Source organism: Camellia sinensis, chromosome 3 (genome assembly GCF_055761805.1).
Source record: "Camellia sinensis isolate YWXY chromosome 3, ASM5576180v1, whole genome shotgun sequence".
In the NCBI taxonomy this organism is placed as follows: Eukaryota; Viridiplantae; Streptophyta; class Magnoliopsida; order Ericales; family Theaceae; genus Camellia; species Camellia sinensis.
Genome location: NC_138963.1, coordinates 174,529,906 through 174,546,941, shown reverse-complemented (window position 1 = coordinate 174,546,941; position 17,036 = coordinate 174,529,906). Strand labels below are relative to the sequence as shown.

At 40.4% G+C, this 17,036-nt stretch overlaps 1 protein-coding gene across 6 annotated transcripts in view; it reads right to left on the bottom strand.

Annotated features, from left to right (window-relative positions):
• LOC114289817 (cleavage stimulating factor 64) overlaps window positions 1–17,036 on the bottom strand; it is a 78,818-nt gene that overhangs the window by 46,390 nt on the left and 15,392 nt on the right. For 3 of the 6 annotated variants that reach the window (XM_082921482.1, XM_028233629.2, XM_082921484.1), the window contains 7 exons: window positions 9,804–9,837; window positions 9,459–9,703; window positions 9,296–9,373; window positions 7,864–7,899; window positions 7,245–7,766; window positions 6,141–6,464; window positions 3,758–3,885 (listed from right to left, as the gene is read on the bottom strand). In XM_082921482.1, coding sequence (XP_082777608.1) covers window positions 3,758–3,885; window positions 6,141–6,464; window positions 7,245–7,766; window positions 7,864–7,899; window positions 9,296–9,373; window positions 9,459–9,703; window positions 9,804–9,837 — 1,367 coding nt within the window. Of the gene's footprint in view, window positions 1–948; window positions 1,019–2,329; window positions 2,434–3,757; window positions 3,886–6,140; window positions 6,465–7,244; window positions 7,767–7,863; window positions 7,900–9,295; window positions 9,374–9,458; window positions 9,704–9,803; window positions 9,838–17,036 lie in introns of those variants that run through there. The other 3 variants (XR_014364782.1, XR_014364781.1, XM_082921483.1) reach the window with 2 other exon arrangements.

Genomic DNA, 17,036 nt, shown 5'->3' with positions numbered 1-17,036 from the left:
GATTGATAGTGAGCTCCGGATTATAAATCCCCTTGGGAGGGGATTCGGATGGACCTCCAAAACTTGATATTAGAAAAATAATCCGTCGGACTAGAAATTTTTATTTTTATTTTTTTATTTTATTTTTTACATGTTGGGTGTTTTTATTTTTATTTTTTTGAACATTAATGTTTAATTTTTTGTTAAGTAAAAATCATTATTTTATTTTTTTTATTTTTTTTTGGAAATTTTTTATTTTTTTATTATTTTTTTAAAATTTTTTACATATTGGGCATTTTTTTTAAAACATTAATGTTTAATGTTTTTATATTTTTTTTATTTGTTCTATTATTTTATATAAAAATAATTTAATAATCCCTACACTATAATTTTATTTAATTCCCTCATTAATAATTTGCTTATTAACAATTTCCTCACTATAAATTCTCTCTATTCTACGTCTGAAAACAAACGGAACTTATCACACCAACTAGCACACCAAAAGCAGAAGAAAGAAATAGAAATAGGTGGCGAACACACACTATCACACCAATCAGCACACCAGAAGCAAAAGAAAGATATAGAAATAGGTGGCAAACGGAAAATGTTATAGATTTAAATTTTTTATCAAATACATAATTATATGACTTACATAGATGTAGGGTTTACACTCATGTGAGACATTTATAGTGTGTTTGGTTAGAGATTTAAAAAGGGATTTGAAAAAAGAAATAAAAAATATACGTGAAATATGAATAAAATATATTTACATTTCATATAATTTCACATATTTTTTTTCTTTTTCTTTTCAAATCTCTCTCTAAATTTTCCAACTAAACACAACGTTAATCATTTATTTAGTAAAAAATTTAATACCACTAACATTACTCGGTGGCAAAAAAAAAAAAAAAAAAAAGACAAGTAAGACAGCACAATAATAGAAACCGGAACAGTAAAAGAAAAGCTCACCTCACCACGCGAGAGCACTGCTCGAGAGAGAATTCACAAGCAAGTTAAATAAGTTGAAATTTATTATCATCTGAAAGGGATGGGAAGGATATTTTTAATTTCTATTTTTTGATGAGTAATTTGTAACTTGTGAAAAAAAAAAAATTACACCAAACATGTTGCCACGTGCCCCTTTGGTATTTTTATGATTAATTTTTTTTGGGGAGTTTATGTTCAAAAATTAGGTAAATTACACCAAACTCTCTTGTCGCTTAGAAAAAAATATATCAAATCTCAAAAGTTTAACATAATTACATTAGATTCTTTAAAAGTGTTAATCTACATAAAACTTGGTCCTCTGTTCTAACATAATTCACTGATCATATAGATGAACAAAATAATGATATCATCTCTTTTATTATTACTTGTCTTGTGTAGATATACTATCTACATTAATTAAGATCATTTTAACTTTATTAAAAGAAACGTCAATATCATTAGGTCAAATTACTTGTGGGCTTAACAAATTTATGAGTTTAAGGTCCGACTTGGCGCATTTGGACATAATTTAGCCAAAATTTGAGTTTTTTTTTTTATTAAATTCAAATTTTATTTTTTTTTAAATTGTAATATAATATTTTAAAATGTTCACAACAATTAGATTTTGATATTTGATAATAAAAAATAAAACAATCGCTACATCTATTAAAAGTCGCCCCGTTGCATCATGCATGGCACTGGCAGCAAGCAACAGTAAGAAATCAAGATTAAAAGCCTCCAACAATCATTTTTTTAAACTAAACAATGATTATTAAAATATAAAATTGCATTAATACATCTATTAGGTCATGTTTGATTCACAAGATTAATAGTGAAGTATTAATAATCCTATTAAATTAGTGTGGTATTCATTATCCAATTGAATTAATATCCATTGGATTAATAATCCCACCCCTACCCTATTACTAATAATCCTACAAATTTGATAGATTAATTATCCATTAGATTAATAATTCTAAACTAAAATGTTAAAACAAACATAGAATAATTGGGCCCACGAATTAATAATCTCAATCCCATGTTCTAATCCACCCAATCAAACATGCCATTAATGTATTAAAATTATAGGCTGAATTTCACTTCACCTCATGTGATTTTGATCATGTGCAGTTTATCTCCTAATGTTTAGAAATGACCACATGATTCTTATATAATTTGTAAGAAATTAACTTTTTCGTTCAAGATAACACATTGTCAAACTCATGCACTTGTAGGGAGAGTACCACTATTTTTAAGACGAAAATGCCCCTGAGATCTTCAAATTTATAAATAATGCCATTCAATTATTTCCCTCTACTCCTTTCATCCCAGCTATTTAGCACCTCCTCTTCTTTCCCCCTTTTTTTTTTCTTGACCTCCTTTCTCTTCTTTTCTTTTTTCTAGCTTCTCCCATGATCAAACCACTCTCATTGCATAATCACTTCACCAACCCACATACACTGCACCCTGTCGAGAAAATGGTAGAATGCCGGAGGGGTCACTCATGAACACAAAAAAAAATTATATGAAATCCACTAAATGCCGGTAGCACCATGGAATCCGAAAAATTTTCTTTCTTCTATTGTGTTTCTATTTTTCTTTTTTTCTAGTTCAAAAAATATTTAATCAATTACAAACTCTTAAAAGGGCTAATGCCCATATTTGATCTTCCACTCGTCCGGCGACACATCAATCTCTCAACCTCTTTTTCTATCTATTTTTCTTTGATTTTAGTTGTCTAAATCTAATACTTCTTTGTTGCCAAACTATATATATTTTTGTATTTAATAGATAAAAAACAATTCTTTCACAACACACAATAGAGATAATTTGTTTAGGTCAGTGAAAGCAGTGTGTTATTATCATTATTAGTGCCAAAGCAACATGAATAAATGAGAATTGGTAAAGAGATTTGCTAGTGTGCAGGTGCTGCTTGGGTGCTTGTTAAAGTTAGGATTGAATTTGCTATAGTTGGCAACAATGGGAGGAAGAATAAAGAATACATATATATATATATAGGTTTCATTCAGAAGAGAGAAAGAAAATGAGGGTTAAAAGGTCAATTTACATGTTCTATTAACAGAAGTTAATATGCGTTTTAATTCACAAACCACATGAGGGTTATATGATTATTTATTTCCAAATGTTAAGGAGGCAAACCACACATGGCCCAAACTATAAGGAGGTAATGTGAGGTTTGCCCAAAATTGTATGCATCCATTAAATTGCGGCTCGCTTCATTTTTTAATTTTATTTTTGTTGTCTTGCTAAAAATGCACACGTACAAAAAAATATATATATATATTACTTTAGTGTGTATGTGGTTAATATGGGCATTTTTCATATGAGTCTATGGGCCGAGTTCTGGGTCGATCTTTGAAAAGTATATTTGCTAGTTCATGGGCCAGTTCGTGGGGCAAGGCCCAGCCCATACATGTTAAGGTCAAGCCAGATCAGCCAATCCTTGGGCCCAATAATATTTCGAATATATCTAGAAATGAGAACATACCCCCAATTTTTTTTTCTCTTAATTGATTCACATTTGTATCACAAGCTTGTAACCATCACATTATGTACTAATTCCCTGGGCAACTAAGATCCTCAGCTCGAACTTGTGTAAACTATCATTTTACTACTTAAAATTGATTGACAATAATGACCAGTCCTCAACCTAGGAACTTCGAAAGAATAAAAAATTAGACCAGGCTGATTATAGTGGCTTCATTGGGAATCTGATCACATGTCACCTGTCCAATAGGTAGGTAGGTAGGTAGGTTGAAACTGAACTTACCGAAGAAGCATCTGTTGGAGCTGAATGACTTGTCGCTGCTGATCTGGAGGCAGTGAACTCAACTGCTCTGGGGTGAGACTCAGCACTTGCTGGAGTAAGGCGGACTCCATCTCAGGAGGAAGCTGCACCTGTAGCAGAGAGGGGAAAAAAACTACTTCAGGTCAAGGGTGAAGAGCCACAACACCATTTGTCCGCCATGAATGTGGTCTACTGTGCTGATAATTAACAAAACAAAAAAATTGTTGGAGTTTCACCATATGGAAAACTCGGTGGTATTTGAGAATGGCAAGTTTTAAATGTCCGGGATCGTATATATGATAGAAGATATACAGATGAGCTCAATATGAACTGAATTCTGCCATTCTGGCAAAATGAAAGAGCACTAGTGTCATTCACATCTGCACTTTTTGGTGATGCATACATAAGCAGTTATGGGGCATAGTTATCGTCGTAAAATAAAACTAAAACTACCAGTTAGCGAAGTTCCTGAAGTTTGGATTGTAAGAGGATCCAAACCCCTAACAACATAATGCAGCAACTCTCAACCAAACACAAACCAGAAAATAATATATTGAAAATAATTCTAGTACATACACAATTTCAACTGCCAAGGAGGCAAAAAATAATATATAGAAAACAATTCTAGTACATAAACAATTTCAACAACCAAGGAGGCAAAGAGCTTGATGAACAAAAGTTGTGTCTAGCCTAAAATAAATATACAGAACTTCTTGAAACAACTTACACACTAATATATACATAATAATTTGAGCCTTAATCAAACCGTATCACTATAGTTGTGACAATGAAAAGTTCCAATCAACATCATTTTCCTAAAATTCCATCGTAGTAGTGTTTACACCAGAAATTCCTACCTCAATGAGTGAAGAGGGGACATAGCACTGTCAAATATGCTGCCAATAAAAATGAGACATGATTTTTAGGCCAATCCAATGGCCGACACTCGGTGAACAATCATGAGCCATATTCTTAGAAAACCTCATACAAAAAGATACCCCCAATCTACATAAACTCGCAAGAAAAAATAACTCTCATACTCTCTTACTACAAGAAACTGAACTACAACAAAATATTCCCAAATCTACATAAACTCGCGACAAAACAGAACTGGCATACTCTCTTTGCTACAAGAAATTGAACTACCCTCATGGATCTAATTCAGTGAAAGAAGCAAAGAGCTTACACACAAACTGTTGAGTTTGAATTTAGGTTCAAGATTTGGGCCAAAAGGCTTGTTTGGACAATGGCAATAAACTATGTAGCATGTTTTTTTGGGATCATTCATATTCAAACAAGTCCCAAAGAATGTCTTCGGTTGCAAATCATGAACCAAATAAACCTGAGATCAAAGCAGTTGGGCCCGATTGAGAGAAAATTTTGTATTTTTTATATTTGCAAACAAATATCATTTATCTTTTATTTTATTAAATTTTCAATTTTCTTCCTAATTTCTTTTGAGTTAGATACCAAGGTTTTCAATGAATGTATAATTTACCTCTTTGACCAATTAGTAAATTTCTTAAGAGAGAATTTTTCATTTCATTGGTTATACAATTCAGTACTTCATTCTTGCATGAAATACTTATTTATATATTATCTGATTTAATGTATCACACGATAAAAAAAATGACACATACCACGATTCAACAACACTGGCCAATTTCTTGAGTTTTCATTCATGAAAAGATTTAGCACTCACCGATCTTCATTCATCACCTTTATTTTTTATTTTCTATTTTTATACTTTATGACACACATCACGATTCAACAACACTGGCCAATTTCTTGGTTTTCATTCATGAAAAGATTTAGCACTCACCGATCTTCATTCATCACCTTTATTTTTTATTTTCTATTTTTATACTTTCACAAGTGTATGTAAAATGTCTGACCACATTAAATCCTTCACAAAAGGATCATTAATTCTAATATACAAACTAGTTATTATAATAGGTGAACAGATAGGTTTTGTCGTAAACTATATGCTTACATGATGTTTGATGAAATGTTCCAGAGTTGTGTGTTGTGATAATTTGATGCATTGAAAGGCACTTTTTTTGTTTTTTGGGTGAATAGAAAATTTGGGTTTTGTTATATAAAATTTATTGTTTGGGTCATACATTTTGGCCATTTAAGTAAAATTTTGGCCTTTCGATATCCCTGAAAAGATTTGCTCTTCACTATCAAATGAAGAAGTTAATACAATGAAAATTCAGTGACTTGCAATGCCCATCACTCTTAGCATTAAGCAATGACAAAGCTTATATTTCAAGAGCACAACCAGCAAATGCATGAACAATGGGTTGATAAACCACAATAAATGGATGTAAACTATTAATGTCACAAATGAGAAACATATTACCGGAGGAGCTTCTTCTGCTTTGGGGGTTTGGTTCCCAAACGAGGCAGCACCTGAAACTTGGGATTGCCCCGACACAGAGGTTGACATATTTACTCCCATTGCCAAGGACATACTCCTTCCATCATCCAATTTTAGCAGCTTTGAAGGGCGTCTCAATGGATCTGAAGTGTCGTGGACCATGTTTGCTTTCTCAGATGATCCTGAAGGCAAGCTTGAATAGGTGTCACCTTTGTGGACCCAAGTTGAAACATTGGTACCCTGTGCTGTTCTATCAGCATCCTTGTTTATCATATCAGGAATGCCCGGTAATATTGAGGTGCCAGGCTGTTAGTAGAAAAGGAAACAAATGCCGAAAATTAACTCTACTTTTGAATTAATAAAAATACTTATGATAGAACCTACAAGCAGGCAAAACAAAAAAACCAAAGCAATTGCTCTGCCCAGTGGCTGGTACATTTTGTTCAATGGCAAACAACAAGGGACTGTCAAACATATTTACTTTTTCAGTCATAGTAAGTGCAATTTTTGTCAGGATTTTAAAGCATTTCAACAATTAAAAAGATATCAAAAAGATAAGTCATGCATTTCAATCTAATTTGAGCCAATCAAATACTGTTAGACATTCTTATTTACCTTAATTTGTTTTTAGTTTTCATTTGCTAATTTCAGGTAAACATCCAAGCTGCCGTTGCAAGACTATTGAATATTCTTCCAGGGATAAAGAAATAAATAAATAAATAAAGAGTTACATCCATACTCTATGCTGTAGCCCACCTAAGAAAAAAGCATGCATTGGACCCAAGACTATTCTTCAAGGAGAATACAGATAATGTTAAATAAAAAAATAACGCCTAATTAGTACACATTAATGTGTGTTTGAGAGGGAAAAGATAGGGTATACACCTAACCTTTGGCATAGTGCACAAAGCGGTTGCTCCGTGACTTGAACCCATACCTCAAGGTTATTAGGCCAAGGTTTTACCATTGAAAGTGTTAAATATATATTTTAAACTATAGGCCATACAGGGATTCCTAGAATCTTTTCCACCAGACATAATGTTTGACTGTCTTTCATTATGGACACTTAATAACATAAATTTGCACCTGAAACTTCTGATCTGATAACAGTGGACGAATCAAAAGGGAAGACAGAAATGTTGTATTTGGAGCGACGAGCTGACCATTATGCCCGAAATTAACAGCTCCAGCCTGTCCTTGGTGCTGTAACGAAGTTGGTTGCATTTGCTGCTTCAAATAAGATGAAGGTGCCACTAGATTTGGTGGTCTAGTAGACACACCCCCCAAAGCCAGTGGGCGTATGGATGGAAGTGTTGAAATTCCAGAGTGGCCTGGCAATATGCCTTGTTCAAACATTTGGTTTCGGACTAGTTGTGGAACCTGAACTCGAGGCTGTGTAGGAAGTTGCAGTACATCAGCATACTGGTTGTGAGCCATAGAATTTGGACGTAGAGAAGACACTTGAGCTTCTTGTACTCTGGCCATCAACCCAAACTGCATTTTGTTCTGTGCAAAAGGGGGTAGGCCAGGAAGAGTTGGAACCGCATCATCTTGTGATAAAGGCTGTGCAAGTGGAACTGAAGTCTGCAGAATATTTGGCATCTGCAACTGCATAGTTTGATGGAAAGTAAATGTCTTTGGGTCAGACATATCCATCACTGGAGAGCAAATAACAACAGTATAACACAAAACTTGAAGTAATTACCATTTGTGGGGTAACCATTCCTAGCATTATCTGTGCCTACATTCAAAGTCAGACACAAACATGTAAGATGATGTAAATGGCAAGGTCGTAACTAAATTTTAATGAAGAAAGAATACAGGCAAAATTAAATACGCTTGAGATATTATGAATCCTATATCTGGGAGAATGAAGAAACATGGAACTTCAAAAGCCAATCAAGCTCAACATATCATGCACAAATTTATCTAGATAATTACCAAGAAAAGCGAACAAATAGACTTCCATTCTTCCAAATGGAATACTGTAATGACTAAACCACAAATGCACAACAATTTGGAGCGAGAGAGAGAGAGAGAGAGAGAGAGAGAGAGTAGTGTTTACCTAATTTGGTACCTACGCATAAGATAAGAATTTGTGCAGTTAAAAGAATTAAAATTCTGAATAACTACTGCCTTATAGGATAGGAAAATCTTGTTCTAAGTTGGGTTACAGAAGGCTGGGTAGGGGGCACTAGTTCTGCTCAGTATGGCTTCACCAAGATTGGAGCTGCAGCAGGAGGCTATAAAGTAGAAAGGTTGGATAAGCATTTTTTAAAATAGAGAAGCAAAATATGAACCAATCATGAACGTTTTTGTCCCATGTGCCTAATTTTGCAGAAACACAACAGAGCATTTGAACTTTTGTGATCAGTCAATTGTTTAGTCCAGCTATAATGTGGTGGATGGTTATGTAGTTTGTTTTCTGTATATGAAATTGGATGGAAAACATCAATGCAAATATGTCAACTTGAAGTGGTTAGCCTTTATTATGAGAGCACATACACCATGGACATCCATAAAAAATGGAATAAGATGACGCTGGAGAGAGGAGAGAGTGCTTCTTCATGTTTATCTTTTCCTGACTTCATTCACCTTTTTCACACTTATCTTCTTGATCTATTTGGCATTTTTTACTTGTGCCAACTAAATGCATAAAGGCACAAGCATTAGGTTTCTACAGAAATGAAATTGGATGCATTAACCCATACAGGACCAATGTTTTCCCCACCCTCATCAAGCAGCAGTTTCAGTCCAATAGGCTCCATTTTGTAGCACAAATTTACTTTACATTTTAATGAAATATACTCTGAGGAAGATCCAGTCATCACATACAAGGATGATGTGGATAAGGAAATTGTATGAGTGGATGACTAATAAGGCTCGTTTGTCAGGTGGAAGGTTCAATGCTAAGATCTCCACATATTCCCCCCATGTTTCTGAACAAGAGTTTAAGTGTAAAATGTTTAGAACAAATCCTGTAGTAGACAACCATCTCATTAGCACACATATGATGTATGTACAAAAACACAAGCATAAAATACAGAAATAATGCCCTAATCCAGAGAATAAATGGCTAGCAAGAATCATGAGATGTCTTTTTAAATTTAAAGAACCATAAAAGGGCAGATAACAACCTGGAAAAGAGCTTTTGGAAACTGTGGGCTTGAAAGCAATAGCTGACGAGCATGTTCCTTGTTTTGTGTGGCCATTACCTGTCACCAGTACTGAGAATAAAACTATATACCATACATTTGAAGTTATTCATAAAGGCCAGCTGAACTTTAGTTAAATGCTTACCTTCAGCTCAGACATAACCTCATTTAGCTGGTTCCTTGACATTTTGGCCAGATGAAGAGTTAAAGGATCACTATATATTGTCAGCTGACCTTGCAAACCATTTTGATTCAACTCCCTACTAGCCTGAGCACCTCCAAGCAATCCTGCCATGAGGGATGCAGCAGCCATAGCTACTTGGAGACCAATAGGCTGGTAGAAACCAGAATTCCCAACAATCGCTGGACCACCAAATTGCTTTGGAGGGTCTGTTTTACATCCACGGGTTAAGGAAAACAATTCCAGGTTATATTAATGCAAAAGCGAAACTAAATGTTGCCAACATTGGGGGGAAGAAAGGAAACTAACCAACATTTGCAACCATCCCAGGTCCACCACGACCCTGCACAAAATGCAATCATTCCTATGTCAAACTCACAAAAGAATATAACATTTGACACCTCCTATTACTCAATAGCCTAAAGACAAAACATTCATAAGATGATTCTTCATCAAGCAAATGAATTTTCGAAAAAATCGTGGCAATTGAAGATTCATCACAATCCCAAGGCATTGGCTTGGTGGTCAGTCACTTGGCCCTTGGTGCCTCATGAAGCATTAGGTTTAAGGTTCGACTCCCATTGAGTGCTATCAATCCCTTTGGGGCCATGGCCGCAAGCACAGCCAAAGATTTTCCCAACTCGTGGGGGGGCCGCTTTGCAAGGGCCTCTGGATTAGTCGAGGTTTATCCGGCTACCCAATTATCAAAAAAAATATTTGAAGATTCATCACACTCTTAGGGAAGGGAATTGAATTGGCTAATTACCAAGAAAATAAAGTATATGGAGCCCCTGAAGGATTCGCTGTTCTAGAAAGCCCCTGCATCCCTCTTCAACAAGTAGATGTGGTATGCAAGTACTTAGTGTTGTTTCTATTCTCCTCCAGTTCTAAGAAAATGGTGAACTAATTTATTTTATCTTGAACTAATGGCAAAAGATCAGCAACCATATTTTTTCTTTTAATAAATAACACCATCAACATATATCTGTGTGCGCACTTATATAAACACACTGATGCTTAGGCCTAGGGGTGCAACTTGGGCGGGCTCAACCCGAGCAACCCGAGCCTAGCCCGATTTTTTTTAGGGCTTGGACAAAATATTTTCAAATTTGGTACGGGCTTGGGCAAAAATTCAGAAGCCCGAATTAAATTTGGGCGGGCTTGGGTAAAGACGTCAAACAACCCGAGCAACCTGAAGTCCGAATTATATATATAGATATATAAAAATATTAAATATACATATAAATTATTAGTAATTACATGATATTAAAGTAATTTATATTATTAAATCATATTAAATATATATTATATATACAAATAACATAAAATCTTACTTTTTTTTCTTTTTATTTTCACTCATAAATTGTAAAGACTACTATAGTGGCATCTCTTTTACATTATATAAATTATTTGTTTTGATGGTATTAATGATTCTCTGTTAAAAAAAAAAAAATTGTAAATAGAGTCAAATTTTAATAATTTAATAATGTAGCTGCACAAAAAAAAAAAAAAAAAAATTGAAATTGAAATTCATTTACAATTTAGGCAACTCGGGCAATTCGGGTTTAACTCGGGTCGGGCTTAGGCAGATAACCTCAGGTTGCAATTCGGGCTTGGGCAGGTCTCAGCACAACTTGGGCTGAGTTTGGACAACTTCCCAACCTGACCGAACCCGCCCGAGTTGCACCCCTACTTAGGCCACACTTCATGTTACCCAAAAAGGTAGACAAACTTCTTTATTCTTGGGAGGAGCATGTGTGGGGAGGAGGAGAAGAAGAAAGGCTTGGGAGTTGGTTCCGCTGGCTCTTATGTGGATAGTTTGGGGCAAAAGAAATAGAGAGACTTCTAATGGCAAAGAAGAATCAATTTTGCAGTTAAAGAGTAAATTACTTTCCTTTTTGTACAATTGGTTTTCGAGTACAGTCAGTCTGTCCTTAAACCAATTTTTTCGATTTTGTACAGGTCTTTGAATAGATATTTTTTAGAATAGTTGTCATAGTTGGTCTAGTTCCTTTTGTATGCAGGTTGCACCCCCTTGGTGCCTCTTTTAATATAATTTATTATCAAAAAATAAGATATTATGAATGCCTTAGACCCACTAAGCAATATAAGAAACAAACATCGACTTACTTCCAACCTATAAAAAACAAAAGCTAAGTTTTCATGTACAGAAAACAAAATCATAATATTCAGGCAGGGAGTCAAGTGTGTGCATGCAGAATCCAAAAGCACCATTGTCAGACATCCAATTGACAGCAATATTAGCTTCTCTTACGCTGTGACAAAGACCTAGTGACCAACTTCTACATGTGTTGTAAATATGTAGGCAGTGAGAGCCTTTACACTGGGGTTTCAACAATTGAAGCATTGAGCAACATCCTAAACCCCTGCCACCACAAATTAATCGGTGGAAACATTCACATATCAATTTCATGTCATTTTGGACCAGCTAACTAAAATGCAGATCCGTCTAACGCAAGATGATGTCAATCTAAACAATGATAAAACGAAATAAATAACTCATTACCCATCTGAGAGGGTGATTTATGCTCCGGTGTTGGGCCGAGGTATAGACCGAACAAGTTGAGGGCCCAGCATAGCATTGGGCCGAGATGATCGACTGTTCACTCGGAAATGGGCTACCAGAAGTTGGGCCGGGCAGAGTTTGGTATGTGTGTTGCCCCGGACCGTGCAGAAGCTGCTCGACCAGGAAGTGACCGGTCAGGCTAGGATGCTCGGTCCGAGGATTGTCGAGACCAGACAGACCGAGAGGCCGGCGCTCGGAAAGGCGCGGTCAGCCGAGGTAGTTGATTGACCGGCGAGAAGGCCGACCAAAGGAGGAGCCCGGGCTAAGCTCTGCCGAGATGCCGCCTAGCCCGGTCCTTCATTCGGTTATCCGGTTAGGCGCTTAAGGTATGAAGCATGGTATGACCGAGGTAGGGCAGCTCGGCTGCCGAGCTCCAGCTATGCTGACAGGCAGTTGAGAGCAGGTGATGAACGGCATGGTTTATGCTGACAGATGGGATAGCAGAGCCACGTGTCAGGAGATGACAGGGAGTGGATATGGGGCTCAGAAGGTATATAAGCATGTCTGCGCCCCCCATACGCGACAGACGAACACATCTGTAAGGATTTCTTACACTCAAACACTCTCTCCCTTCTCTCTATCCATCCTAAGGTGTGTGCTAACTTGACCGTCGGAGGGTTTTTCCGGCCACACACCGCCGGGTAGCTCACCATTATTTGCTCGTAGGTGATCGGACATCGACGGAGCTCGGAAGAAAGGAATACGGGCTTGCCGGAATATTTGCTCCCCGTACAATTGGCGCCGTCTGTGGGAAGCTTGACAGACAAAACCTTGTCTTCCAGGTTCATCTGATCGCCGTCCATGGCGAACAACGACGAGTTTCCGTTGTCCGCCATCGACGGAGCCACCCCGGAGTATACCCGAAGGAGAGAGGGACCTCCTACTGTCCACCCAATGGCTGACTTGGGGACGCCCACTGGAGGGCAGTCAGGAGACGCGCGGGATAAGCGCGGAAGGAGTCATGGGCATTCACGGAGTCCAGACGGTCACCGGCGGAGAGACTCACACGCCAGGCGACTGGAAAGCAAGTTAAGGGACCAAGACGCTGTCATCAGGCGGATGGCAGCGGAGATGGAGGATCTTAAACGGCATGTCAAAGGGAAAGGTGTAGTTGGAGTGGGTGACCACAGTGAGCGCACCCTATCCCGCCGTTCAGGCGGACAGAGCCAACGACATACTCAGTCCATATCTATCACCAGAAGTTACCAGGTTGGTGATTCCGACGTGCGTGCAGAAAAGTCCAGCGCGCAAGACAGCACCTACAAACCCTCACGTCCGGCGACGACGTCGAGGTATTCTTATTCAGCTCAGTCGGAGGACTTACGGGCAGTATTAAGGGAGCGGGCTCGCCGGCGCGAAGCTCAGAGAATACCAGCTTTCCAGCGGCTCTCCTATGGGGTTCATGCCAGCGAGGAGGTCGGAATGCCTCCACTCCGCCAAACAGTGCCAGCATTTGAAGATACAGACCTGGCCAGGCTGAGTGCCACCCCTTTTTCCCTGGAAATAGAAACAACGCCGCTTCCGGCAGGCTTCCACCAGCCTAAGTTCACGCTCTACGACGGCAAAACCGATCCTTACATGCATGTGAGCCACTTCCGTCAGGTCATGGCCGGACATAGGCGGAATGACGGACTTATGTGCCTAATCTTCCCGTCCAGTTTAGGTGAGCTGGGCTTAAAGTGGTTTGAGAGGTTGCCGGAAGGGAGCATACAACGGTGGCATCAGTTGGCCGAAGCGTTTGTTACGCGCTTCAAAACCAACACAAAAACACCAAAGGAAGTTGATCACTTGCTGAGTGTCAAGATGGAACCGTGCGACACACTGAAGGCATACAATTCAAGGTATTGGGAGACCTTCAACGAGATCCTGGATTGCCCGGTCAACCTTGCCATCACGCAATATAAGCGAGGTCTCCCGGTCGGACATAGACTGCGGAACTCGCTTACCATGCACCAACCGACCTCCATGGGCCAGCTCATGCAGCGCATCAATGAGCACATCCGAGTGGAGGATGATGCGTCAGCTTCCACCGTGAAGGCCACTCCGGTCGGAACAGACAAGAAGACAGCAGGCAAAGTGCACGCAGTTGGGCAAGAGTCCAGCCGCTCAAATGACCGGGCAGAGGAATCAGACCGAGGTTCAAATCGTAAAAACCGGGGTAGAGGACGTCGGAATGACCGGGATGACTACCCCCGTGACGACGTTGAGGACGCAAACAGGAGAATGAAGGCAAGGACCGGCATAACCACGGTCTTCAAGATTCCAATCTATCGCATACTTAGCGAAATCCGAGACGAGGAGTATGTCCGGTTTCCTGCTAAGTTGGGCGATGGACAAAAGGGGTACAATCCGCGGTATCGTTGTACGTTTCACCGAGAGAGGGGCCACCGGACTGAGGATTGTTTGCCTCTGCGACAACACTTGGAAGAACTGGTTGCGGCCGGGCATCTGGACCTTTACATTGATGGCGGAGTGAAACCGAATCAGGCTCCGGTCGATCCCAGGGGACAGGGCGACCGAGATGCACCACCTCAGGGAGTAATTAATGTCATCCACGGAATCGTGGAACCGGAGCGTGTTTGCGAACTCCGGGGCATGATTAAGAAGGCAGAGCATATGAGGGAGGTTTTGTCAGTACAGCCTGCCATCAAAAGGGGGAAGACAGAGGAGAAAGACGTGATCAGTTTCACCTCAAGGGATTTAGAGCGTATCCAGACGCCGCACAACGATGCTCTTGTCGTAACACTACGCGTCAAAGAATTTGATGTTAGACGAATCTTGATCGATCAGGGAAGCTCGGTCGAGATCATGTATTATGATGCGTTCAAACAGCTCAAACTTCGTGAGACAGACTTGGCACCGGCCACTTCGCCACTGGTTGGATTTAACTCGCAGCCGGAGTGGCCATTGGGAAAGATTATCCTGCCGGTCAAAGCGGGATCCGTGGTCAAGCAAGTGGAGTTTTGGGTGCTACAAGTGCCTTCCACATACAACCTTATCCTTGGAAGAGGATGGCTTCACGCCATGCAAGCCGTAGCATCGACCTACCACCAGGTGATGAGATTCCCCTCGGCTATGGGGGCAATCGAGGAGATTTGGGGTGATCAGGTCATGTCCAAGCAGTGCTTCGTGGCGGTCAACGGGAGCCGGGCTGCCAAAGGATTCGTTCAAATGATCGAGGGACCGGAGGACCAGAGTGTCTTGGATGATGTTGGCACCAAAGCAGAAGACAAGGCAGTTGAAGAATTGGTTGAGGTGCGGATTGATGCCGAGCAGCCGGACAGATTCTTCTTGCTCGGTTCAAGTCTCTCGGCCATGGAGAGAACCGAGATGATTGAGTTTTTGATGGCGAATATCGAAGTCTTTGCATGGTCGCCCTACGACATGCCCGGCCTTGACCCAAGTTTTATCTGCCATCACCTCAATGTCTTCCCTGGCGCCAAGCCAGTCATCCAGCGAGCAAGGAGGTCGGCGCTGCATCACGCCGAGGTAGTGGCAGAGGAGGTAAAAAACTTGCTTGAAGCTCGAGCAATACGGGAAGTGCACTACCCTCGGTGGATTTCCAACACGGTAGTGGTGCCTAAGAAGAATGGAAAGTGGCGAGTTTGTGTCGACTACAAGACAGTCAACTGAGCTTGTCCAAAAGACAGCTTCCCTTTGCCGCGCATTGACCAGCTAGTGGATTTGACGGCTGGACACAGTCGGCTCAGTTTCTTGGATGCGTACCGCGGCTACCACCAGATTGCCATGCATGGGCCTGACCAAGAGATCACCTCTTTCACGACTCCAAGGGGACTCTTCTGCTATCGAGTTATGCCCTTTGGTTTGAAAAACGCCGGGGCAACTTTTCAGAGGATGGTGACCAAAATGTTTGCTCCTTTGCTCGGTCGGACAATGGAGGCTTACATCGACGATATGGTGGTAAAGAGCCGACATGAGGCAAGCCATTTGTCCGACTTAACTGAGATGTTCACCATTCTGAAGAAATACAAGCTGCGCTTGAACGCCTCGAAGTGTGCCTTTGGTGTGGGATCCGGGAAATTTTTGGGATTCTTAGTCACGAACCGAGGCATCGAAGCAGACCCTACTCAGATTAGAGCCGTGCAAGAGTTGAAGCAGCCTAGCTCGGCTAAGGACGTGCAGCATCTGGCCGAGATGGCCGCCGCGCTTAATCGATTTATAAGCCGGTCATCAGATCGCTGCCGCCCTTTCTTTCAAGCATTGAAGTCAAAGTTCTCATGGGATGACGAGTGTGACCGAGCTCTGGCCGAGCTCAAAGATTATTTGTCTTCTCCGCCGCTGTTGGTTACACCAGAGCCCGGTGAGGAACTCTACCTTTACCTTGCCGTCTCCCAGCACGCAGTAAGTGCGGTGTTAGTCCGGGCTGAAGGAATCAAGCACCTCCCAATTTTTTACGTAAGTAAGACCTTGCTGCCGGCTAAGACGAGGTACTTGCCGCTGGAAAAGCTTGCGTTGGCACTGATGATGGCTTCGAAGAAGTTGGCACATTATTTTCACGCCCATACCATCGTCGTACTGACCGAGTTCCCCCTCAAGGCCTTGTTTGAGCGCGCAGACTTTTCAGGCCGAATTTTAAAATGGGCGGTCGAGTTGGGACAGTTCGATGTGAAGTTCCAGCCACGCACCGCGATCAAAGCCCAAACCTTGGCCGATTTTGTTGCCGAGTTCTCACCTGGCACTCATCCGGTATGCCCGGTCGACATTGCCGAGGCAGATGATGAGACGCAGACAATGCCAACCGAGGCACAACCAGCTGCCGACGGTCGCGCCGCGGAGTTAGCGCGCACCATTGCCGTTCCCTCAGTTTGCACGGTAATACCTCCCGGTGCTGCGATGACAGAGTTGTGTATCACCAACCCATCCACTCTGTCCGGTACCGCATCATCAAGGGGGGAAGGAATGGTTCCTCACCGTTCAGAACTTGGTGATTCGCC